The following is a 25399-nucleotide window of genomic DNA, read 5'->3' as shown; positions in this document are numbered from 1 at the left end:
AAACCACTACACTATTGAAAAAGAGCACACAAAAAGACTATTAAAAAAAAAATTGAATAAAAGACAGCTCAAGCAAGCTTATGCCTCCCCCACAGTGTTACTAAAGCCAATGTTTGCCCAATAAGGCCGTGGCCTCAATAAATAACAATTACAATGAAGGCCACAATAGATTCAGGAGAGCATTGTGAAGCAGTCCACGCCCAACACCCATTGGAAACCTGCACCATTTCTAAGCACATGTGGTGTTTGACCTTTCTGCCTGCTGCCATAAAGCAAATTTACACATATGCTTACTTGAGCTGTTAACAAGAGTTGTCCGTGATGTGTTTTAGTGCAGGTACTTTTTGCCCTTATGCACCCTTAAGCGGCAGCCAAAATTTCTAACGTCATAATTTCTTAATTTTTCACGTTGCTAAAAACATAGTGGGAGTAAAAGTTGCAATACTGCGTTTTGTACTTTTCGCGAGTTGAAGCACTGCAAATTTTCGGAAGCTCCAAACTCTTGACAACTGTACGAGTGGCTTGCAAAAAAGAATGATCCGAAATTATAACTTTTAATCAACAAAAACAGATCAGAGTTTTCACGCTGGACAAATAATCCATCAGAATACTGAGAAGTTCGTCAGGAGCACATAATGAGCAATGCCGCTCTCATGAAGTAAAATTGAACGAAAAATGTACGTTTCAGTGGCGTAATGTAAGGGGTCAACTTATCACATGTACTATGAGCTCTAGAAGAGTCTAGGAAATCCTACGCCACATGCAAGCCCGCCAAAATATAAGATAAACTGCAGCTAGGGCAGTCTCGTATTCGCGTCCTTATCTCGCAGCCCAGTTAAAGCTTTCAAGCACAAGAAGCTCTGAAAGGCTGCCACACTGTGTGAGCACACATATTTCAACATGAAATTGAGAGTAGAAGAATCTCGCGGCGTCACATGGCAGTGTGTATTGCACAAGAGCATGGATCATGTGCATCAGAAAAACATGGCTGTACGTATCTCATGCAGGCTTCTTCACTCTGTTGTCATAATTGGCTGTCATTCAAAAACAGGGTTTACTCCTTCAACGCAACACATATACGCATCCTGCTAACAAGTATGAATTGAAAATGAGGCATTTACCGTCACCTGTTCACTTAGCCTGTAGCAAAACGTGCAACTATTCTTACCATGTAATGCCTTGAACGCTGACCACTCTGCGCCGATGAGCTCTTGATGCGTAATTGCAGCAGCAGTCACGAACAAGCAGCACAAAACAATGTACCCCCGCATTTTTTTAGGAAGCCTGCAAAATATTGAATTCATTTATGGAATTTTGCAATTAAGGCACACATAAGCGCGCATGCACCGTAAATCGGTGTCAAAAGGTAAATTTTCAAAAGAAATCAGCCCCAATCATATTTAGCGTTAAAAGCTAAGCCACCAGAAATTTGTTGTACTTATATATAGATTTAGGTGCACGTTAAAGAACTTCAGATGGTCGAAATGTACCGAGCCCTCAAGTACGGCGTGCCTCATAATCATACAGTGATTTTGGCACGTAAAACCCCGAGAAATTGTCATAAATTTGTTTCAAACGATGGAGTAGTAAGCAGTAAATAATCGCATGTACTAACACAGTGTCAGCATTGCGCCGACACAAACTTTGCATGCAAACACGTGTAGCGACGTATTTTTCTTATACCGGCCTGCCTTTGCACGGATTACCGTATTGTGCGTTACTTCCCACAACTGCTCGTGATACGGAGTTTGAAAAATACCGCCTTTTTTAGGCGGACGAGAGCGCGCGAATGGTAAAACAACGAGAAACGTCATGTGACAAAAACAGCTGTGCGGACGGATGACGTAAGGTGCGGCTTAGATGCCGCGCCTGTCTTTGCGAAGTTTGAAAACATTTTTCAGAGTTGTTTGTGGAAGGACCTCGGAATGCAGAGTTCGTTCACGCTCACCACTGCGTGCGAGGTTGGAAAAATATCGAACGAGTCGCTGTCAAGGGCGAGACGACGCAAGCGAATGACAACAAGGTCGCCCGTGTTTTTGAATGAGCTTGGAATGCACCCGGTTTCTTTGTTCAGCTGCTGCTTTAACTGGTTTTACAACCATCGCTTCTAATAATCGGGAGAAAAAGAACAACTTTTTAACAATACTTCCAAGGCTCTTTCTCTACTGAGAGCGCGTGTTCGCAACAACAAAAAGAGGCTAGGAACATCGCGGACATCGCCCGTCCCTCGTACCAGAGCTGTTTTTACGCGCTTGCAAGGGTTAAGCAAAGGCCAACGAGGAAGGAAAACACGCTGCGTACTTACGTGTGGAAGGCCGGACAACCAAGTGAACTAACCCAATACAGACTGCGACCACTGCTGGGGCCCTTCTTATCTGCCGAGACGGGTACAGCACTTTCTTTTCAGTGGCGTTCACAACCACGTGATGGGGCCCTCTCTCTTTCTCTCTCAATGCGTCACGTGAGGTGCTGCCCTGGAGGTCTGTGAGTCAGGGCGGTCAAGGGAGGATGGATTCCCTTTCCACAAGTTTGCCCCTCTCCACGCGCCATCGGATCGTTTTCGTTGTCGTCGCCTCTTTTTCTTGACTCGCTCGCTGTTTTGCTGTTTGATTGATTTTGTTCACCACTTCCTCTCCCAGCCCGTGCAAGAAACGCGGGCTTGCGGAAGGCCGACGTCCTTCTTGGCTTTCTCGTTAAGCGACGACTGCGCACTATTTCTCCGTATCTGCAGTTGCAGCAGCGTACAGAGGCGGTAGGGCTGCACTGACACACACAGCGTGCTCTGTTGCGTTCAGGATGGGATCCAAGGCGAGGAGAAAGACTCGGTTGAAAACAACCGCTCCGTGTAAATAACTCAACAATGATTTAACGCTAAACAGCTGACAGCCGCTTAGTCAGGGGCGGGATTTCGGGCGTAACATGAATATTCTACTTAATACTGTAACCTAAATACTGTTGCAACTAGCTTGGTAACTTGCAATGTTTGTGAATCGGTAACTAGTTCTCCAAGTAAACTACTTCTTGGCAATAACTTGTGGACTGGGTTCCCTCCTTGCAAGATCACGGCCTATATGCTGTGCTTGCGGCCCAACCAGCATCTTCATCTATATCTGCCCCGGAATTCTTGTAGACAATACAAGCAACGACAGGCTGCACTTCTGTGTGCAACAGATAGCCGACGCTTTTGTTTTGATTACCTTTTTTTTTTTTAAGAACATAGCGGGATGTCAAATGCATTTAATAAGCGCATTTATCGCTCCGGAAGTATCGAGAAGTAGTTAGAAAACAAAACAAAAAACTTTATATTTTCTCGCGCTTCAAAACCACCACGTGCCATACATGTTTTTTTTTTCAATTTTTGCTTATCCACTGTATATCTAAACTGTCGCCCCGAATATAGTTGTACATGTGAGCAGGGGCGTAGGCTGAAATTTTTTTCGGGGGGGGGGGGGGGGCACCTGCATCATCTGAAGTGGGGGCAGGGCAGGCAGATTTGGTCGACTGTCATTTTATGCTGTGTATGCCATGGCAAAAAAATTTTCGGAGGTGGGGCACGGGTACGGGCCCGGTCTGCCCCCCCTTCACCCCTGGCTACGCCACCTGCCACACGATAAAGCAATATTGACGGTTACGTTGTGTCACTAGCGTAGCCAGGGGCACACATACGCACCAAACGTGCATAAAGTGTGGTTAATCCCCCTCAATCCCCCCCCCCCCGGCCTCCTAGAAAATTTCTGCCTACGCCCCTGCGTTGCAGTACCGTCATACACTTGGGATATGCATATCAGCGGACTTGGGGGTGCATACACAAAATAAATGCGTCATTGTTGGGATCAAAATGTGAAAGTTTATTTTACGCAAGCTTCAGTGCAGCAGCATATACATGTCTAGCACAAAATGAAGCCGGCAATGGGTTTTGAGGTAAAATATATAAGGTCTCGAAAGGAGGGTTGCTGACACTTCTGCCAGCATGGGTTTCAAAACTTTATGCATTGAATGCCCATTGTGCAACAAAACTCAACCGGGCAAAACTTAAAAATTCTCCTTCTATTGCCCATGCAGCATAGGACGCGCGCTTTCTTTTTTTTTTTCTTTTGAAAAAATTCGGAGTCCTCCACTAAGGCATGTCTCACAATCCGATCGAGATCTTGGCGCACCATACACCAAAATTTAATTTCGTTAAACTAGCTCCAATTTCTTCGGAGGACTGATTCGAAGAATCGCTAACAGGCACCGCGGAATCAGGGAGGACAATCTGATTCGGATTATCCACGCATTCGTACTATGCCACCTCGCTTATTCGGCGGCCATGCACAACTGGCTCGTGTCGAAGCGCAACAAAATCAATGCCCTAATCAGAAGTCTTCAAGCTGGCTCTTGGCATTCCCGTTCGAACGCACACGGAAGACCTCCTCAAGTTGGGAATCCACAACACGTTCGAAGAAATTGTCGAAGCTCAAGAGTTTTCACAGTTTGTCAGACTGTCTGGCACCCAAGCGGGTCGAGCCATACTCGGCATGCTGGGACGCAACCCCGCGGTTGTCGGTCCTGACGCTGTGAAGCTGCCCAACGACGTAAGGTCCAAGATTTCCATACCCCGGATGCCGCGCAATATGCATCCAATCTACAACGAGGCACGAAGACGAGCCAGGGGTAAATCTTTGCTCGCCAGTGCCCACTTGGACAAGGATCGAGCCTGCTTTGTTGATGCAGCTTCGTACACTCAAGAAGAAGCCTTCTCCTCAGTGGTCGTCGACTGTGATTGCAAAGTGATCAGCTGCGCTACCATCCGCACTTAATGCCCTTGCGTTGACGGACGGTGTGCATGACACAATTTATTCAGACTCCAAGGCCGCTATCAAGGCCTTTCAGGTGGGCATGGTGGCTCCCCAAGTCCTACAGATCATTCACAAAGTCAAAGACCTCAAAAATCATTCATTGGTCTGGTTTCCTGCGCACCTTGGAACCATTGAGGGTGCCTCGCTCAATCCCAACGAGGAGGCGCACTCGGCTGCACGAGGTTTGACTGACCGTGTACCGGGTAACGCGTCATCTCCTGGGCGACCCGAGCCTCTCTGCTCGTACAACGAGATATGCAAGCACCACTATCTCTCGAGAAGAGTGCTGCCTCTACCGCACTCCTCGCTATGCAGGGCCCAAGCTGTTACTCTCAGACTGCTACAAACAAGCACTTTCCCGAGCCTTGCGGCACTGCACATGTACCCTGAACGGTTCCCAAACCCGGACTGCCCCCTGTGTGGTGGTTATGCGGACTTCGAGCATGTCCTGTGGGGCTGTGCCTCTGCCGGTCGCCCTTTCACCCAAGAGGAATTGAAGAGGCTCATTAAGGCCCAGGACCAGACCTCTCAAATCCTGGCCGTCCAGAGGGCCCGCGCGAGGGCCGTCAGGTTTAACCTGCCGGTCCCTGCGTGGGCCTAGCCAGGTGACGTTGAGTTTACTCGCGTCTATTGTGGACCGAATATTCACCGACAATATTCTCTCGAAAAACGGGAACAAACTGCTTTATTCAAATTTCAATTATGCCATAGTTCTTTCATTTGACGCATTCCGTAATACTGCACCTTATCATTGTTCTCTACAAATTTGTGATTCACTTGATTTAATGCAACTATATATAGTCGGATACAACTTAAGAAGTCCGGAGAGGCCCCGCCCAGGCGGCCGAAGCGCGTCAGCTGACCACCTCCGCGACTAAAGAAATAGTACTCATGCACTCGCGACGATGTTCTCCGAAGGCGGTGTCACCGGCAGTCCGGATCATGACGTCAGTCCGGAGAGCGTGCCCATTGGTGCAGGCCAGTGTACATCCGCCTTTGAGGAGGAAATTCCGCCGACTTCTAACGTTGTATTCGACTATTGTTATTCTAGTTTAGTATCTTCAGAAAAAAAGGTAATTAGTGCTACGCTCTAATTACTCTTACTCTAAATAATATTTCAATAACGACATGAATATGCAAAAACGGCAACATGGCTGCAACAAACATACGCATGTGCGCCAAAAACCAAACGTGACAGATAAAGAAAACATTTTAGGCTGAAAACAGCCTCGCACCCTTGCTGGAAATAATCTATATAGTCATGAGTTCCCCATTAAGAAGCGCAATTCTTTTTTTTTCTTTTTCTGAACACGCTTATACACCTTTCACCTTCGCTATAATTTAATATAAAAGGCTTCTATAATCTCCCATGTACTCTGGTCCGCAGGCCCGTAGCCAGGAAATTTTTTCGGAGGGGGGCCACTTGCTGAAAACCTTGACTATATGAGACAAACACCTATTTTCATTGTATTTATTTTTGGTAAAAACACCTACTTCACCAAAGCTGCCCCCCCCCCCCCCCCGGGCTACGGGCCTGCTGCAGGTCCGTATTACAGAACTATAAAACACGTTACTTCCACCAGTGATTGGCCCCCACCTATGCTGCAACGCGAAGCAAAACGCGAAGGCAAGTCCGTTCTAAGAGGAAAAGTGCTCTTTCAGTCTAATTTTCAAACAACGGCCGGCTTACACTACGTAAAGTAGACCGCAAGACAGCTTGTAAACAACATGTGATTTACAGCGAACCTATCCTTCACGTTACAGCAAACGTTCGCCTCACCACCCTTTCTAGCAGTGCACTGCTTGATGGGCGTTGATGGAGTTTGCACCGTCAGAACTCCTGCACTCGAGCAGTGCACTGCTTGAAGATCGTGGCAAGATCGTGGCAATTTATGTGCTGTGCGTGTGGTCATGTCCGCTCTTAATAAACTTGCCACTATCTGTCCCCGTTTGCATAAAGTGTTGTCGACTACTGGTATACGGCATGCATATGTGTTATATGAGAAACTGTCAAATAGTAGATACGTTCGCTGTAAATGATACGTTGTTTACTGCGGCTTGCCGCTCACGCGGTTCACGTAGGCCAAATGGGCCGTTTTGCGTATAAGGTTAAAATAGCGCTTGTCCTCGTTGAAAGGTTCAAGAGGTTTGCACTTGCCTTCGCATTGCATGAGAGTGAGCGCTCCAACCATTTGCGGAAATAAACTTTTTTTTTTTTGGTTTCGACATAAGGACCACAGCACAATAGTGATTACGGAAGCATTTTATATTTATAGCTAGCGAAGGCGAAATAGTTATACATACCGCTGCGTTGCGTTCCTTCACGGGCTGCCAAAATCAGCGTTAAGTCTTATACAACCACAATCACCATCGAGATGTATGAGCGTTTCGTCTGCTGTCTTATCAGGAAAGATTAACCATCCTTAAGCGATAGCTTATCATGTGAGATTATGTTGGCCAAATTTACAAGGCTGTTTTCGGCCTATCAGTATTTCTCTTTGGGACCCTTTAACAAATTTGTGGGATCCCAAACCTATAGGTATGCGCGCGGGAGGGCAGGGGGTGCGCCCGCCCCCGCCCCCCTAGTCACTTAAGAGGGGGGGGGGCAAAGTCGGCCCCATACTTCGACGTAATATGGGGGGGGGGGGGGCGCTGCGATATACCTTTGCTACTCCCAAAAGGAAACCCTGCGCACGCCTATGGTCCCAAAAGTGTGTGTGTGTGTGTGTGTGTGTGTGTGTGTGTGTGTGTGTGTGTGTGTGTGTGTGTGTGTGTGTGTGTGTGTGTGTGTGTGTGTGTGTGTGTGTGTGTGTGTGTGTTCGTAGTTATATACATGTCTTGTGTTAAATAAACTTTCAATCTTTCTTGTATTTGTTGGTTGTTCTGATTCTTTCTTCTTTTTTTTTCTTTCACTCGCATGTTCATTTCACGTGTAAAGTCGGCCGCTAATTATTCGAAAAATATTCGATATTCGGTTCGCTTCTAGCACAATTCGATTCATTAACCTCCCTAAGAGCAGTGTGACGTTCGTTCGGCATGATTCTGTTGTGTCTTAGGAAGAGGGGTGTTTTTGTAAGCGTATGGGATAAAAAATCACGTATGTCAGCTGACGCACTACATTGTTCCCATTTCACACCTATCACACAAGTGCACAGCTATCACTTGCTTGTGCACGCGTTTCGCTTGCTTCGCTCATGCACCGAGTCAATCTGCGTAAGCGTGAAACCTTATCTGTTCTCCCAGGGAAGACGTGTTGCGGAGGATAAGCCAATCCGGGTGACTACACAGCCGGCGCACCTCAAGGCGCCATATCTCATTACGCATGCACTGGCGCGTATTACCAATCCAGTCCCAGCCTGAATTATGGCCTTCGAGACTGTCGTGGGACGTGACATGCTATCTCGTGCATGCTTGGAAGCAATGTTGACTCAGCGTTGCTATGATACGTCAATGTCGACGCATGCTGTGTACAACTACGACAAGCAGAACCCTTTTGTATAGCGTTATGCTTGCTCGCGATTCATCTTCATGCCTGAATTTTTAGTGACGGTGTAGTTTTACGTGAACGACAACTTCATTCTTCGTGTTGCTTTTACAGTTTCAACATATTTAGCTCATATTTGGTCGTTCTTATGACGCAGGGCGTGGATTCACAAAAAATGTCTTAGCGCTTCGCAATTGTTCGTAAGAGAACATGCTAGCCAATCCCGGTGTTCGACATGTTATTAGCGAAAGCAGTCGGCCATTGGCAAGGAATGTTTACAAGCAAAAAGTGATGCGAATTCGATTACAGCTATCACTCTTGCAGCCTTGTCAATTTTTTTCTCTTTCTTTTCATTTTTAACGGACATAACAGGATTGGCCACACCGTTGTGCTGCTGTCAAAAATGCTTTTCTCTCCCTTGCATTTGCATCTCGTGTTTCTTGTAAAGAACATTTAGTCCTCTGCGCATAGAGTCAATTGCTCCATCCTCAAGTATAGCCATCCTTCCATTGCACGGCATGACGTCGTACGTCAAGCCGGCTTCGCAATTATGATATACCCAGCATCGTGATTGGCCGAATCTTTCTCTTAGCTGACGATCATAACGACGACACGGGCAGGGGGAACTCCGAATGACTCGCGCGAAGCGACGTGTTCAAAACTTTTTCTGGGGTTTTATGATTATGTGCCAAACCATCATATGACTGTGAGGCACACCACAATGGAGGACTCCGTACTAAATTTGACCACCTGGGTTTATTTGACTTGAACCCAATGCATGGTGTGCACGGACGTCATTGTATTCCAACCCCCTCTCCCCTTGAGGAGGAGGAAGAGGAAGGAAGTGAAGGAAAGGCAGGGAGGTCAACCAGACGCGCCTCGGTTTGCTACCCTACACCGGGAAGGAGGGATTGAAAGAAAGAAGAGAGAAGAAGGTACTATTGGGGTACATACGCGCCTGTCCGGACTAGCGATTGTCGTTGTTGAAAGGTTCAAGTGGTTTGCACTTGCCATCGCATATTACATGAGGGTGAACGTGCACCAACCGATCGCTTTGTAGGCGTGGCACGCCTACATAGCGATCGCTAGGTTCGGAAGATATTAAAAACAGTATCAGTAGACGCGTCGCTTTGCTGGCCTGCGACGCGTAGGGCCACGATACGAGGATCTTCTCTTCCGAAAACAGTTTGTCTTCTAGTTTCTTCAACGCATTGAGAAGAAATGCTGCATTGACGACTGAAATCGAAACCGCGTCCTCGAGCTCAGCAGTTCAGCGCTATATGTGTACTGAACATTATATAATGCGGCGGATGGAGCGACGTGTTAGATGCAGCGAGAACGACTGACGCGAAGGTGGAGAGAGAGAGAGAGAGAAAGAAAAAGCATGGTGGCAGGCTGAGCCCTGTTGGCTACCCTGCAATGGAGAGATGGAGAGGGGACCTAAAGATTAGGAGGAGCATAGAATTTAGTACATAATTCGTGCTTGCACATCTACACAAAAAGCGGTCAGCGTCCACGGAGTCCGTCGCAAGCTCTTGAGACGGCCCACAGCGAGCAACGCAGCTCCCTCTGGTCAGTGAACGGTGGGTTCCCCTTCAAGAGAGAGAGAGGGGGGGGGGGGGCTCCTTACTAAGTCAAGGTATTGGGCAGAATACCCCCCCCCCCCTTGCACACGCCCCCAAGAAGCGTAGCAACGCCTTGCGCATCGCAGACACACGAGGCCAAGATCAGGAATCACTGTGCGTGTCTGCTGACTCAGTTGACGAAACTTCCCCCGAGTACATCCAAACAATCCCACGTTCCAGCGGCGGTTTCGCGCGTCATCAATGACGACACCGAGGTTGTATGTACAGGTCGGTCCACTGTTAAAGGGAACAATTGCGCTCAGGGCATGTCAGGATATCGCTCTCTTGCAACAGTACAGTGGCTTAGATTTACATAAGACTACTGGTGGTTGACAGTTCCGACTCCCTTTGATAGACCAGTACCTTGAACGAACAACGTTTCCACATCCACTTGGAATGAGGGGGCCAGCAAAATGAAGGGGGCTCATTCGAGTGTTCCCTTTAACAGTGGACCGACCTGTACATGCACGGCCGGTCCGGAGGCGCGCGCTCGCTCCTTCCTTTACGGCCTGCGCACGGGGGGCTGTTGCTACCTATGGCCGCAATTTCGTGGGGGCGCTCCGAGCCAACTGCTCCACTGCTCCCTAACTCACTCCCGGCCGTTGCGGAGGCTAGCGCGCGCTGGGAGTGCTCGGCTGCCGACTTATCGTGGCGCTTTCTGAAGTTACTCTAGATGATAAAAAGAGTTGTGGTCCAGATGGGATACCGAACGCTTTTCTCAAACGGTATGCGGAACCGGTTAGTATGTACCTGCGCTTACTATTTACAAAATCTATTCAAGATTCGCAGATTCCCTCTGAATGGAAACTTGCAAAAATAATCCCAGTGCATAAATCTGGGGACAAATCGACTCCATCAAACTACAGGCCCATTTCCTTAACTTGCACTAGCTGTAAGCTACTCGAGCACATTATCCTTAAATTCATTACAAAGCTTGTCGAAGAAAATACCTATTACACCCCAACCAGCACGGTTTTCGGAGAGGCCTATCGACCGTAACGCAACTAGCTGAAACAATTCACGATCTGGCCGAAGCCATCAATCAACACTCCCAAATTGATATAATCTTTATGGATTTTTCAAAAGCGTTCGACCGGGTTTCCCATGAAAAGCTAGTTTTCCAGCTGGTTTGCAAACTCGGGGATGGGCCAGTGACCCGTTGGATATCCAACTATTTGTCCGGTCGCCAACAATTTGTACACTGCAGTGATCACGTCTCTGACACATTAAACGTTACGTCCGGTGTTCCTCAGGGATCCGTCTTGGCACCGATATTATTTCTTCTATTCATAAACGATCTAACAGTCAACATTAACGCAAACATTAGGCTTTTTGCAGATGACTGCATATTGTACAAACAGGTTAAAAGCTCCAGTGACCAAACTGAACTGAACGATGCCCTGAACGACGTTGTGCGATGGTGTTCTAACTGGCAAATGGTGATTAATTCTGACAAAACAGTCGCCATGCAAGTAACAAAAAAGAAATCATGCCTACCCTTCCATTACGGTTACAACAACATCGTGCTACGAAATGTAAGCCAGTATAAATATCTTGGTGTGACTATAACTTCCGATCTCAGTTGGACAGTGCACCTAGAAAACATAGCCGAGAAAGCCTTAAAAAAATTATTCTTCCTTAAGCGGACGCTGCGCCACGCTGACCGCGACACTAAGCTTCTAGCATACGTCACACTTGTCAGACCAATCTTGGAGTATGCGAACATAATCTGGTTTCCATTCACGGATAGTGGTATCAGCACGCTTGAAAGAGTGCAGCGCAAAGCGATTAGATTTATTTTTAACCGGTATCGTCGCCTCGACTCCCCAACACAATTACTACGCCACGCAGATTTGCCGACACTCGAAAGTCGAGCAAAAATTCATCGCCTAAAGTTCTTATACCTGTTATTGCACAACTGTTTTAAAATAGACCACGCTAAATACGTGAAAACCAAGACAACAAGGCAAACACGTCACACACATGATCACACACTCCAAGAGTACTCTTGCAACAATAACACATTCTATTATTCTTTTTTTCCTAGATGCATTCGAGAATGGAATGCTCTTGACCGACTTATAGCCGAACAGCGTACAGTTGATGACTTTCTAGCAATGTTGCAAAATACACATAGCACTTAATCATAACGCTGATAACATAGTATGTACTGTATTTTCATTTCCTTGTTTACTTCCTTGAATTGACTTGCTTGCCAACATTTGTATTTGCACCAACTTTTACAGCTGTGATTTATTATCCTTCTTTTCTTTTCTACGGGTGTAAAATATGTATAATGCGCCCACTACCACTTTATTTCGTGCATGCAGCCTCCTTAAATTGAACTTGTTGAGAAAGGCTGCTCGGTCCAAAATTGATTGTTACTATTGATGTGAATGTTTTCTGTTTTTCTTTTTTGTTCCCCTTCGCTCCCACTCCTGTAAAAACCCTGCAAAGGGTTAACAGTATGTGAAAATAAAATAAAAAAAATAAAAATATGGTATTCATGGTACCAATGCAATAGAAACATCGTAGCAAGTATATATGATGACTCTGGTAAATTCCGCTTTACAGAAGTGGTGGCGCAGGCCGCTCATAAACCCGCTTCTGTTGCTCGGCAAAGCATCGACGCGGTTATAACACAGCCTTGTGTTCTTTTTAGGTTTCTGTAACTTCGAGAATAAGTGAGAGGATGAACATTGCATTTGGTTGAGGAAACGGTTTAATAATGGTTTAGGAAATGTTTATTTCAAATGTATGTGCCGGCCGTCGCTGTACTTGAAAATAACAAAATTGCACATTTTTTGTTGGAGGCATCTTAATTCGGGCTTTAATATTGAAACAAATACTGCAAAAAAGTGAAAGTCACTGCATAATGGGGACGGCCACGCTGCAGACGAAGAGGAAACATAAAAAAAAACTTTCAGAGAATCCTTTCAATGGGAAACAGAATGTTTTCCTTGGTACTACAACGATATGCGCACGGAGAACTGAAAAAAAAAATCACTGCTGGTAAAACACTGTAGTGACGATCACAGTTTAAGGAGTCAAGTCTGTCACAGCCTGATATGCTTCCGCGAGGGCTTGTGAATAAAACCAGAAGGCCTGTCATTCTGATATGTTAACTTTTTTGTGTAGTTAACAAGAAGAATCCGGAGAAACTTATCAGAAATAACATGAGCCAGCACTCTCGCGTGACTCTTGTCCACACCTTCCGGACATTCCAGAAGTGGGGAATCTTCAACGTATGGCTCAACAGTCAATTGCAGAGTCTCGAGAATTTTTGTTTGAGGAAGATATTTGACTGCTTTCTCGAAGAACGTCACAATTGTGTCCAGCATTGATAGTAACTCCGGCTTTGAGTAGTGTAGATCATAGGCTTCTTGCTGACAGAGAAGATGATACAAAGGACTGCTCGTTTTGTTTGTCGTCACTAGCATGGCGCATGTTTCGCAACCGACATCAGTGATGAGTTTGGCAATGTAACCACCTACATACACCAAGCCTGAATAGGCAACAGAGTTCGGTGGTTTGCGAGGAGGTTCTCGCAGAGCTTCAAGTTCCTCAATAACATCTTCCGGAATAGACACCGCCGCTTCTTCAATGTTTTCGTCGCGAATGCCCATGTCTTTTGAAGGTAGCGCCTTTTCCTTGACAATGTGGGTCAAAGCAGCTGTGACGGCTCTTGCGTCTGGCGCGTCATTGCCCTCGCACATTGATTTTCCAAACAATGCCTCTGTAGGATCACTGTTAAATTTCTTCGTGAGCACATAGTTTACTCCTTTTCTCAGAAGAAATCGGACTGTCTCCGCTGTGGACTTCGTGGTGAAAAGCAGGACAGTGTACGTCTCGTCTGTAAAGTTTCCAACGCCAGCGGCGACAGAAGAATCCTGGATGCGCTTAATGTAGCCTGAAAATTCATTTTCCAGCCACAGCAATTTAAGCACACGGGCGTCAGGCATTTTCGCCTCCATCGAATATAAGGTGGTCGGGTCTTAAAAAATATTGTTGTTGCTAGTAGCGCTGCGTGTGCGTCTTCTATTGCCGAGTGGCGAGAAAGGCAGACTGTCCCCACACGCACCTGTACTTCCTTCACCGCTTGCTACAACCGAAAGAAGTAATTAGCACGAGAAATTGGCCGGGCACAGCTGGTTTACAACACGAAGCGCATGCGGCGAAACGCGCTTTGGGCGGTTGGCTCGCGACGCCCTCACGCGGAGCGCGCCGTCGTGACTGTATAGAAAAAGTTCCATTGTACTCCCGGCGGCTGCTCAGGCCGTAAGGGAAGGAGCGAGCGCGCGCCTCTAGACCGGCCGTGGTACATGCTCTACTTGTCACTGCGGCAGGGGCGTAGCCAGGGGGGGGGGGGGGGGGGGGGGTTTAGGGGGTTCAAACACCCCCCGAAATTTTCAGTTTTGCTTGCGTATATATACACGCGCACATACAAACGCACGCACGAACATACATAAAGTATGGTTGAACCCCCCCCCCCCCGAAAAAAATTTCTGGCTATGCCCCTGCACTGCGGCATCATACAGCGCCGTGCAGGTGAGCAAGTCGGCCATTCATGTCCCACTTGCGCACCTGCATGGCGCTATCCGATCCCGCGGTGACAAGAAAAGCGCGTCGATGGCAGACTTGCGCACCGCAAGTCGATTGCCGATTGGCTATGATATCGCCGATTGAATTTCATGGCGTCAGTGCGAAATTAAACCGACGCGTCACAGGCGCTGCAGGTGCGGATTTGGCATGGTCATTCGAGATCTTGTTTGTCTGCTAAAAGGAAACCACGATTCGCTTTAGAGTTGTTTCTTATTTTTCTCTCATGTACTGCGGATGCTGTCGCGTTCTGCCGATTTGATGATACATGATCTCATTGTGGTTTGTTTGTTTGTTTGTTTGTTTGTTTGTTTGCTTGCTTGCTTGCTTGCTTGCTTGCTTGCTTCCTTGCTTGCTTGTTCAGCGCTGTTTTCTTACGTCAGCGCACCGATCTTGTTCGCTCGCTTCCTGCTGACGAGAAACACGCCTGCCAATGACTCAGTTCTCGCTAAAAAAGAAGCAAAAAAAAACCGAAATCATATTACGCGTGTGAACTGAGCTTTTGCTTTACGTTGAGGAATACAGCGGGTCGAGGTGCAATTTTGAGACGTTAGAAATAACAGGCTATCAGTCACAATTCGATTAATCTGCTACTGCTGATTGCCTATCAAGGATAATATCGCGAGGTAAAATCTGATATGGCTGCAAATATTGATTCGCAGACGTCCTCCCCCAGTGTTGAGGCTGATTCTGCTCATCAAGTCGTGCACGTTCGCCAGACAACGCGATATTATAAGCTTTGTCCGTGGCATTGGCGTAGTCCATACATACACACACACATACAAACGCGCGCATGAACACACATAAAAGTGGATTTAATCCCCCCCCCCCCTGAAAAAATTGCTGGCTACGCACTTGGACCGTGGCAAGCAAGAGGCCTGGAGCATATGTGGAGGCTCCGGAAAGAATTGAGCAGCTTACCAGAAAAGAAGGGATATTTGGAGTAAATATTCATAACACGGTAATAATTGTAATGTACGCACATCTATACGTTTTATTGTAATATTGCTTATAAATAACAGCACCCCTCTGCGACTCAGCAAAACAAAACCTGGAAACATTAATTGGTATATATAGGCCCCTGGCACTAAGGAAAGAACAGGAGAGAGGGGACACTTGGGAAAGGGATGGGGGAGTTTGAAAGATAGAGGTAGAGAGAAACAGGGAGCACGCACGCACAATGTCACATTCCTCACGGTCACAAGGACATCTCGCAAGAACGTCGTGCGCTAGAATGGTTCTTAAGATCAAGTCTCGGCAAATCATGATGCTGTGCTGTGATGCACAGAAAACTGCGGATAGTGTGCAAAGAAATGTCTTGCATTCTTCTAACTTTTCTTCGATAGACTTCGATAGACTAGATTACGTTATACGTTGCGAATGCGGCGCGCACGTCCAGGCGGAGCGATTGCCTGCCAGGTATGACACTGAGACCCTACAGCCTGTAGCTATCATGGTAGCAACAACATAACTAACACGACCACAGCCTACAGGTGCTTGGGCTCCTCGCCCTAACCAGAATGAGCATACAAGTAGGAATTATTTTCGCGACGTTACAGCAAAATTACATATCGCTTAGCCGTCAGACGGGTCTAAAAACGTATACGTCTGTATAGTTATAGCGTTAACTCGGTATAGCTAATTTTAGCGTGTACTTTCCTACCGCGAACACATTATTACTTATTATTATTATTTATATTATGTCTTCCATTATGTTTATATAGGCTTCGTCGATGCCCTGATTCCGCAGTGCTTGCATGACTGCTGATGTCTCCACCGAATCAAATGCCTTCTCGTAATCTATGAAAGCTATGTATAGGGGTTGGTTGTATTCCGCGCATTTCTCTATCACCTTATTGATAGTATGAATATGGTCTATTGTTGAGAAGCCTGTACGAAATCCTGCCTGGTCCCTTGGTTGATTAAACTCTAATGTCGTATTAATTCTGTTAGCAATTACTTTTGTAAATAGCTTGTAAACAACGGACAGTAAGCTGATGGGCCTGTAATTTTTCAGGTCCTTGACGTCCCCTTTCTTATGGATCAAGATGATGTTGGCATTCTTCCAAGATTCTGGTATCCTCCCTGTCGAGAGACACTTCGTATACAGGGTGGCCAGTTTCTCTAACATAATCTCTCCACCGTCTTTCAACAGGTCTGATGTTACCTGATCCTCACCAGCGGCTTTGCCTCTTTGCATTCCCTTTAGGGCTTTCTTTACTTCTCCTGTTAATACTGGTGGGATGTCAGATTCCTCTGGGATATTACTGCTTCTTACATTATCATCCTGACTGTCTCGGCTGCTGTACAGATCTCTGTAGAACTCTTCCGCTACCTCAACTATTCTATCTATATTGGTTGTGACCTTGCCATCCTTGTCCCTTAATGCATACATCTGATTTTTGCCTATGCACAGTTTTGTCTTCGTAGCTTTGAGGCTTCTTCCGTTCTTTAGAGCATGCTCAATTCTCTCCATATTATACTTTCTTATGTCGGCTACTTTACGCCTATTGATCAACTTCGAAAGCTCCGCCAGCTCTATTTTGTCTGTTGCATTTGAGGCTTTCATAGCTTGACGTTTCTTAATGAGGTTTTTCGTCTCTTGGGATAGCTTACCAGTGTCCTGTCTAACGACTGTACCCCCGACTTCCACTGCACACTCCTTAATGATACTAGTCAGATTATCATTCATTGCGTCAATGCTAAGGTCGGTTTCCTCGGTTAAAGCCGCGTACCTATTCTGAAGTGAAACTCTGAATTCCTGTACTTTCCCTCGCAGAGCTAGTTCATTAATCGGCTTCTTGCGTATCAGTTTCTGCCGTTCCTTCCTCACGTCTAGTTGAATTCTAGATCTTACCATTCTATGGTCACTGCATCGGATCTTGTTAACTACTTCCACATCCTGTATAATGCCCGGGTGGTCGCACATTATGAAGTCTATTTCATTTTTAGTTTCGCCATTAGGACTCCTCCACGTCCACTTACGAGTAGTCCGTTTTCTGTAGAAGGTATTCAAGATCCGTAAATTATTGCGTTCTGCGAACTCTACTAGTAACTCCCCTCTGGCATTTCTAGAGCCGATGCCATATTCCCCAACTGCATGATCTCCAGCCTGCTTCTTGCCTACTTTTGCATTAAAGTCGCCCATCAGTACAGTATACTGTGTCTTTACCCTACTCATTGCTGATTCTACGTCTTCGTAGAAGCGTTCAACCAGTTGATCATCATGGCTCGATGTAGGCGCGTAGGCCTGTATCACCTTCATCCTGTACCTCTTATTAAACTTAATCACGATACATAAAACCCTCTCATTAATGCTATAATATTCCTCTATATTGCCAGCTATATTTTTATGAATAAGGAACCCCACTCCTAGTTCTCTTCTGTCAGCTAAGCCACGATAGCATAGGACGTGTCCGTTCTTCACTGTATAAGCCTCCTGTGGTCTCCTAACCTCACTGAGCCCTATTACATCCCATTTAACACCCTCTAATTCCTAATAATGGAAGACATCTACAGCGCATAATGGAAGACATCTACAGCGCATCCACAGCCACTATAGTCCTTCATAAAAAAGAAAGCGACAGAATCCCAATAAAGAAGGGCGTACGACAGGGAGACACGATCTCTCCAATGCTATTCACCGCGTGTTTACAGGAGGTTTTCAGGGCCCTGATTGGGAAGAATTAGGGATAAGAGTTAATGGAGAGTATCTCAGTAACCTGCGATTCGCTGATGACATTGCATTGATGAGTAACGCGGGAGACGAATTACAGCTCATGATTACTGAACTGGATACGGAAAGTAGAAGAGTAGGTCTGAAAATTAATATGCATAAAACTAAAGTAATGTGGAACAATCTTGGCAGAGAACAGCGCTTTGCGATAGGTGGCGAGACGCTGGAAGTTGTAAAGGAGTACGTCTACTTAGGACAGGTAGTAACCGCGGAGCCGAACCATGAGAGTGAAATAACTAGAAGAATTAGGATGGGATGGGGCTCATTCGGCAAGCATTATCAAATCATGAATAGTAATCTACCACTATCCCTCAAGAGGAAGGTATATAACAGCTGCATCTTACCGGTACTTACCTACGGAGCAGAAACCTGGAGACTTACAAGAGGGTTCAACTTAAATTGAGGACGACGCAGCGAGCGATGGAAAGGAAAATGATAGGTGTAACCTTAAGAGACAGGAAGAGAGCAGAGTGGGTCAGGGAACAAACGGGGGTTAAGGATATCATAGTTGAAATTAAGAAGAAGAAATGGATATGGGCCGGCCACGTAGCACGTCGGCAGGATAACCGGTGGTCATTAAGGGTAACTGACTGGATTCCAAGGGATGGCAAACGCGTGAGGGGGAGACAAAAAATTAGGTGGGTAGATGAGATTAAGAAGTTTGCAGGTATAACGTGGCAGCAGAAAGCACAGGACCGGGTTGATTGGCGGAACATGGGAGAGGCCTTTGCCCTGCAGTGGGCGTAGACAGGCTGATGATGATGATGATGATGATGATGATGATGATGATGATATTATGTACACATTATATACATTATTTAACATATGAGGCGAACGGGTGCGCGGATCCATCAGGAAACCGGCCCAATTATATACGCGTATACGTACGTAATTGGGGCGATTTCCGGGTGGTAGCATGTGCCACTGTTTCCGCCCCGCGCGACGCAATCTGAGCGTCTTGACAGCACGAACTTGAAGTCGCGAACTGAGCCACGGCGTGTCAGATGTCAAGAAATATATATACAGTGGAGCATGGGCGTGAAATGTTGCCTTTCACCTTGCCACATATTACTCGTATGCTTCTGTCTGCCAACGAAAGCTTTATGCCGAGTGGTTTCCCAAGCCAGCTGTTGCATTAAGAGGGCTCGCCTCCCAAACTCGTCCAAGAAGGGGGCGCATCCCCACCCGGCTTGCGCACGTTAGCAGCTCTAATTAGCGGCTGCATTTTGTCCTAGACTTCTAAATATAGCAGAAATGGCAAAAGTATTTCTAAAACGTGCTTAAATTACATTGCTATCTACTTTTCTAAAAAAATTTTGAATATAAGCAAATTAGATCACAAACCAGTGGCGTAGCCAGGGGGTGAGACACCGAGACCGTGCCCCCCCCCCCCCCGAAATTGTTTTCTGCCATGGGATGCAGAGCACAAAATGACACTTGGCCTCACTTACCTGCCCGGACCCCATGTCGGATCAAGGACGTCCCCGCCGCCCCGCCCCCCGAAACAAATTTCTGCCTACGCCACTGTTACAAACTACAAATGGCCGTAAGTATTGGCACTGCATTGCTTTTACTTTTGAAAAGTCATCAAGTTACTTTGAAGTGACTTTAACAAAAGTCATGATTCGTGCACAACTAATGCACACTGAATTTACAGCACATATACATCGAAATTTCAGAGTTCTTTGCCCAACTTTGTACGCTTCAGGTTTGACACTTAGATTAACTTGTCTTTGTTTTGTTTTTGTTTTCTCTCCTTTAGTGGTCCGTTTTTTATGCCATAAGGGAAGGCATAAGGAAAGTAATTGTCAAGGTAATAAGTAATTTTCTTGAAAGTTTTCGCTTGAAGTAATAATATTACGATACTAAATTGCCCGCCCACAAAATGTAATTGTTACATTACTCATTACAGGAAAAGGTAATTTAATTACGGTAATTTCACTAACATGTCTAGTATATAGTTTAATGCTGCAACGAACCTTGCACAAACTTCCAAGTTTTGATCATAGCAATGACAGATTTATCTATTTTGTGTACAGCACCCTCAATGTCCAGTTAGTATATTGCCACGCCCGCTTCTTGTTTTATTTTGATGTATTGGGGTTTGACCTGCAAGGACGGTTAGCAACGCTCGACGCTGACCGCGCCGCAGTGCTCGAGAAGCTTCGCGATTGTAGTAGATCACTTTGTTAAGATTGCGCGCAGGACGCGAATAGTCTAGATTATTCCAGAGCTTGCGCGACCAATAGTGATAAGACTGGAAAGTTTGATGCGTGATGTATGTAAAAGACGGCGCGTCCCAGCCATGATCAGTTTATCGGCGGCCGACGCTCTGTTCACCGCCATCAGTGTACAGTGTGTATTCCTGTAGTTTGACTTTCCGTTTTCCGGCCACAAGTTCGGCCAAATAAAGGGTTTCATCTTCGACACGCCGACTGTTGCCTTCGTCGACGTCATGACCCCGTGACAATATCACGATTCCCCACACCCATTTGTCGACTACGGCTGTGCCATTCCATATACCCACTGCGCAAATGGGAAACATGTATATACGCCTGCTGACAGTCCGCCAACAACCGAGGGTCATGTTGGTGCCAAATCGAGAAAAAGCACGAAGTATTTGCTTTTCTAGGCGTTCAAGTAAAATGAAATAAAAAAAGGAAGGAAAGAAAAGAAAAGAAAGCGGCTCTTCCAGCACGTGCTCAGTACACAAGCACATCATTAGCGCCAAGCGGGGAGTCCTGCCTTTACCGAACTCATCGCCGCAAGGCTGAGCGTGGCCCGATGCCAAGGGCGCGAGAGAAATGTCTTCCTGAAAAGTTACGAAAGTTATGTCACGACTCGAAGCGTATGCACGCTCGCGAAACCTCGCTACCATTAGTCGAAAACGCGAAGCTGAAACAGCTGAAAAGCGACGGTTGTTACCCACATAGACAGTGGAGCGTTGAGCCAACTCGATTTTGTTTATCTGTTTAACTGATTTATTACTCGACTGGTCGCGCAGGCGGTCGAAATGCTCGGCCTATGAATTTGGCTGAATGAAAGTCTATGACTATACTATTTGTTACTGCCAGCCTAATAATAAAAATCTATTTGTACTGAAACTTTGTTTTCTAAGCAGTAGGGGATGTTCGCACTGTGCAGGGGAGTAGCCAGTAATCTTTTTCTGGTGAGGAATTGGGAGAGGAGGAGGAGGAGGAGGAGGAGGTGGGCATTCAAGTACTCTTTATGTATATTCGGGCGTGTGTGTGTGTGCGTGTATATCACACGTGCAAAGCTAAAGAATCAAACCCTCCCCACCCCTCAAAGCAGTGCGCACAGGATACCCCGGGCTACGCCATTGGCACTGTGCGCGCTGTTTCGTATCGTAATTACTGTGTGTGCTCGTACTGTGCGCCCTTTAGTTGATAGTCGGCGTTTGTGCTGTCTCGTTCTCTTCTGCCGTCGCTCCATCCCGCCCCCCTTTTTCCGTGATAAATACCTACCAACTAGCTCAACTTCATGTCGCTCTGAGCTTTCTAAGCATATTTCTTCCCGATACCCAAGATAAAAGCCGGACACATGCTGAATTTCCAAAACACTACAGCTGCACTAAGTTAATCTTGCGTAATTTGCGCCTTGCTACGCTGATGTCATCTGGAATTATAACACCTGCTACAAAATGCATTCCACCCTACAGTGACAGAAGGGGAGAGCATAGGTCGTGGTAATTAGCTGGTATACTGAACAGCGCAGTTGTTACGTAGAGTTAATAATAATAATATCTGCGGTTTAACGTCCCAAAACCACGATATGATTATGAGAGACGCCGTAGTGGAGGGCTCCGGAAATTTCCACCACCTGGGGTTCTTTAACGTGCACCTAAATCTAAGTACACGGGCCTCAAACATTTTCGCCTCCATCGAAAATGCAGCCGCCGCGGCCGGCATTCGATCCCGCGACCTTCGGGTCAGCAGCCGAGCGCCATAACCACTAGACCACCGTGGCGGGGCTTGTTACGTAGAGTTACCCCACAATCAACATAGTTAACGTGCGCGACTCTCTCTTTCTCTACATTACATATATATATATATATATATATATATATATATATATATATATATATATATATATATATATATATATATATATATATATATATATATATATATATATATATATATATATATATATATATTGTGAAGAAGAAGACGCGTCGCCGGTCAGCAGTATCGCCAACGCTCGCCTCGCGCTGCTTGTCGCTGGCATCTTTCTGGACGGTTCTCTGCCCCGACTCGCTGTGTTTGGTCAGAGCGTCACCACAGGAACGCACCGCCAATAAACCTCTTCTCAATTGGTGGAGGGTGCTGAGGGTCCCCGTCAACTGAACCTGGAGCTGCGAAGCAGAACACTTCCGCCCGTCATGACAACCAACGTCGACCAACCGGCCCCGTCCGCCCAGTCCGGCAGCGGCACCGGAGTTCCTCGGCTGAGGGACCCCAAGGTTTTCAGCGGTGCCGGTGAGACCGACGTAGAAGACTGGTTCACAAACTACGAACTGGTGAGCGCGCACAACAAGTGGGATGACGCCGACAAGTTGACCCACGTCGTGTTTTACCTCACTGACGTTGCCGAAATGTGGTATCACAACCACAAAAGCGACATCCCGACATGGTCAGTATTCAAGACGTCTTTCGCTGAAGTGTTTGGCCGACCCGCTGTCCGTAAATTCCGCGCCGAGCAACGCTTGCGCACACGAGCACAGAAGCCGTCCGAAACGTTCACAAGTTACATTGAAGACATCATCGATCTTTGTAACCGTGTCAACCCCGCCATGCCTGAGTCGGACAAGATTCAGCACATCCTCAAAGGGATCGACGATGGCGCATTTCAGATGCTCCTGGCCAGGAATCCTCGCACAGTTTCGGAAGTCGTCACTTTATGCCAAAGTTATGACGAGTTGAGGAAGCAGCGCGCCCTGACTCGGCGATTTTCATCGCACGCCGACTCGCTCTCGAGTCTTGGTACTGTTCCCGAGCACTCGCCGACGCTTCAGGAGATCAAGGACTTCGTGCGCGAAGAAGTTGCTCGTCAACTTTCCTTGGTCCCCTTCACACAGGAGCCGCCCTCTCGTCTGCCGCCAACGCTCCGCACTGTTATTGCCGAAGTGGTCGCTCAAGCCGTTCCCGTCGCTCACCATCAGCAGTCCGTGGCCGCGCCTCTTACATATGCGCCGGTTATGCAGCCCGTAGCCTCACCTATTACGTATGCCCAGGTGGTGCGTAGGCCTCCCCAGCAGCCTTACCCACCTATGCAGCAATATGCCCACCGATCTGCACCTCTTCCTACATCTTGGGCCGAGCCGCGAGTCAGCACTTCTTGGAGGACTCCTGATAATCGCCCCATTTGCTACGCCTGCGGTACTCCAGGGCACGTTGCTCGATATTGTCGCCGTCGCTTTCAAACATCCAGCGACGCTACCCGGCCGTTCCAATACGGCGCTCATCCCATGCGCCCATCTCCTACCGGACCCTCACCGTCGGATGCTTACACTGACCACCCTGACTTTCCGCCGCGCCGCTCACCATCTCCTCGACGGCGATCGCTCTCCCCAATGCGTCGCCGACCCGGACCCTCGAACCAGGAAAACTAAACGCCGCAGTTCAAGAGGCAAGAACTGCGCCATCTTCGAACTGCCCAAGTCCTCGCACTTCCCCTGCTAACGTAGTCGCCGTATCTGTCGATGGTTTTCCTTCATTTGCCCTTGTAGACACCGGCGCAGCCGTTTCTGTTATAGCCGCCAAGCTCTGCCGTTCACTACGCAAAGTGACCACGCCGCTCTCTGGACTGTCGCTACGCACGGCCCAGCGCACAGCACATCACACCTCTCGCATCCTGTACTGCCCGCGTATTCATACAAGGCACTATGTACGTCGTGGAGTTTATTGTTCTTTCTGCCTGCTCGCACGACGTCATCCTCGGGTGGGATTTTCTGTCACGTCACAATGCCGTCATCGACTGCGCACGCGCTGAAGTTGAATTTTCGCCGCTGTGTGCAGAGCCATTCCACGACGCTCTTGTTCAGCTGCCTAAACTCGTCGTGCGCGAGGACACCGACATTCCGCCTGCCTCTCTTGCCGTTGTCCCTGTCTTTTGCGGTGGCCTCAACGATGCTACGGTCTTGTTCACACCTTCCGACACCTTCATGAGTCGCAGAGCCGTCCCACTGCCTTTTGCCGCTCTTGACATCGCTGCCGGCCACAGCAATATTTTTGTCTACAATTCCCTCTCCGCACCGGTTACGTTGCTTGTCGGCGAATGTCTCGGTCGCGTGGAAGAGCTTGACCCTTCGTTCTTTCTGAACGTGCCAGACGAATCGTGTCATACTGACTCGAGCGACCTTCTTGCCCTTTCAACACAGGAGGGCTCGTCGAGTGAAATATTCACGAGTTCAATCGCTGATACCCTGACTGCCGAAGAACGCGCCGCGCTTCTTCGACTTCTCCAACACTTCACGACTTCGTTCGATGTTTCTCAGCCGCAGTTGGGCCGCACGTCGGAAGTCCACCACTACATTGACACCGGTTCGCACCAGCCGTTGCGTCAAAGACCGTACCGCGTCTCTGCTGCAGAGCGTCGCGTCATCAACGACCAGGTCGAAGATATGCTACGCCGTGGCGTTATTCAACCATCCCACAGTCCTTGGGCATCTCCTGTCGTGCTAGTTCGCAAGAAGGACGGGTCTATTCGTTTTTGCGTCGACTACCGTCGCTTAAATAAGGTGACGCGGAAAGACGTCTATCCTTTGCCGCGCATCGACGACGCCCTTGATAGCCTTCAAGGAGCAGAATTCTTCTCGTCCTTAGACTTACGTTCTGGCTACTGGCAGGTTCCGATGGCTGAAGCTGATCGCGAGAAAACTGCATTTATTACACCTGACGGGCTGTACGAATTTAACGTGATGCCTTTGGCCTTTGCAACGCACCTGCCACGTTTGAACGACTCATGGACAACACATTGCGTGGCCTCAAGTGGTCTATGTGTTTATGCTACCTCGACGATATTGTCGTTTTCTCTCCCGATTTTCCTACCCATCTACATCGGCTCAGACAGGTTTTGACGTGTTTAACCAACGCTG

At 47.3% G+C, this 25399-nt stretch overlaps 1 protein-coding gene across 2 annotated transcripts in view; it reads right to left on the bottom strand.

The window, feature by feature from the left end:
- Positions 1-24595, bottom strand: part of LOC119396087 (procathepsin L) — a 38510-nt gene extending 13915 nt beyond the window's left edge. The window contains exons 1-2 of one of the 2 annotated variants that reach the window (XM_049416903.1): positions 24589-24595; positions 1169-1282 (exon numbers count right to left, since the gene is read on the bottom strand). In XM_049416903.1, coding sequence (XP_049272860.1) covers positions 1169-1271 — 103 coding nt within the window. In that variant the 5' untranslated portion in view covers positions 1272-1282; positions 24589-24595. Of the gene's footprint in view, positions 1-1168; positions 1285-2305; positions 2519-24588 lie in introns of those variants that run through there. The other variant, XM_037663170.2, reaches the window with a different exon arrangement.
- Positions 24596-25399: the final 804 nt, after the last annotated feature.

The sequence above is a fragment of the Rhipicephalus sanguineus genome, chromosome 6 (assembly GCF_013339695.2).
Source record: "Rhipicephalus sanguineus isolate Rsan-2018 chromosome 6, BIME_Rsan_1.4, whole genome shotgun sequence".
Taxonomy (NCBI): Eukaryota; Metazoa; Arthropoda; class Arachnida; order Ixodida; family Ixodidae; genus Rhipicephalus; species Rhipicephalus sanguineus.
This window is presented reverse-complemented; position numbering and strand designations above follow the sequence as displayed.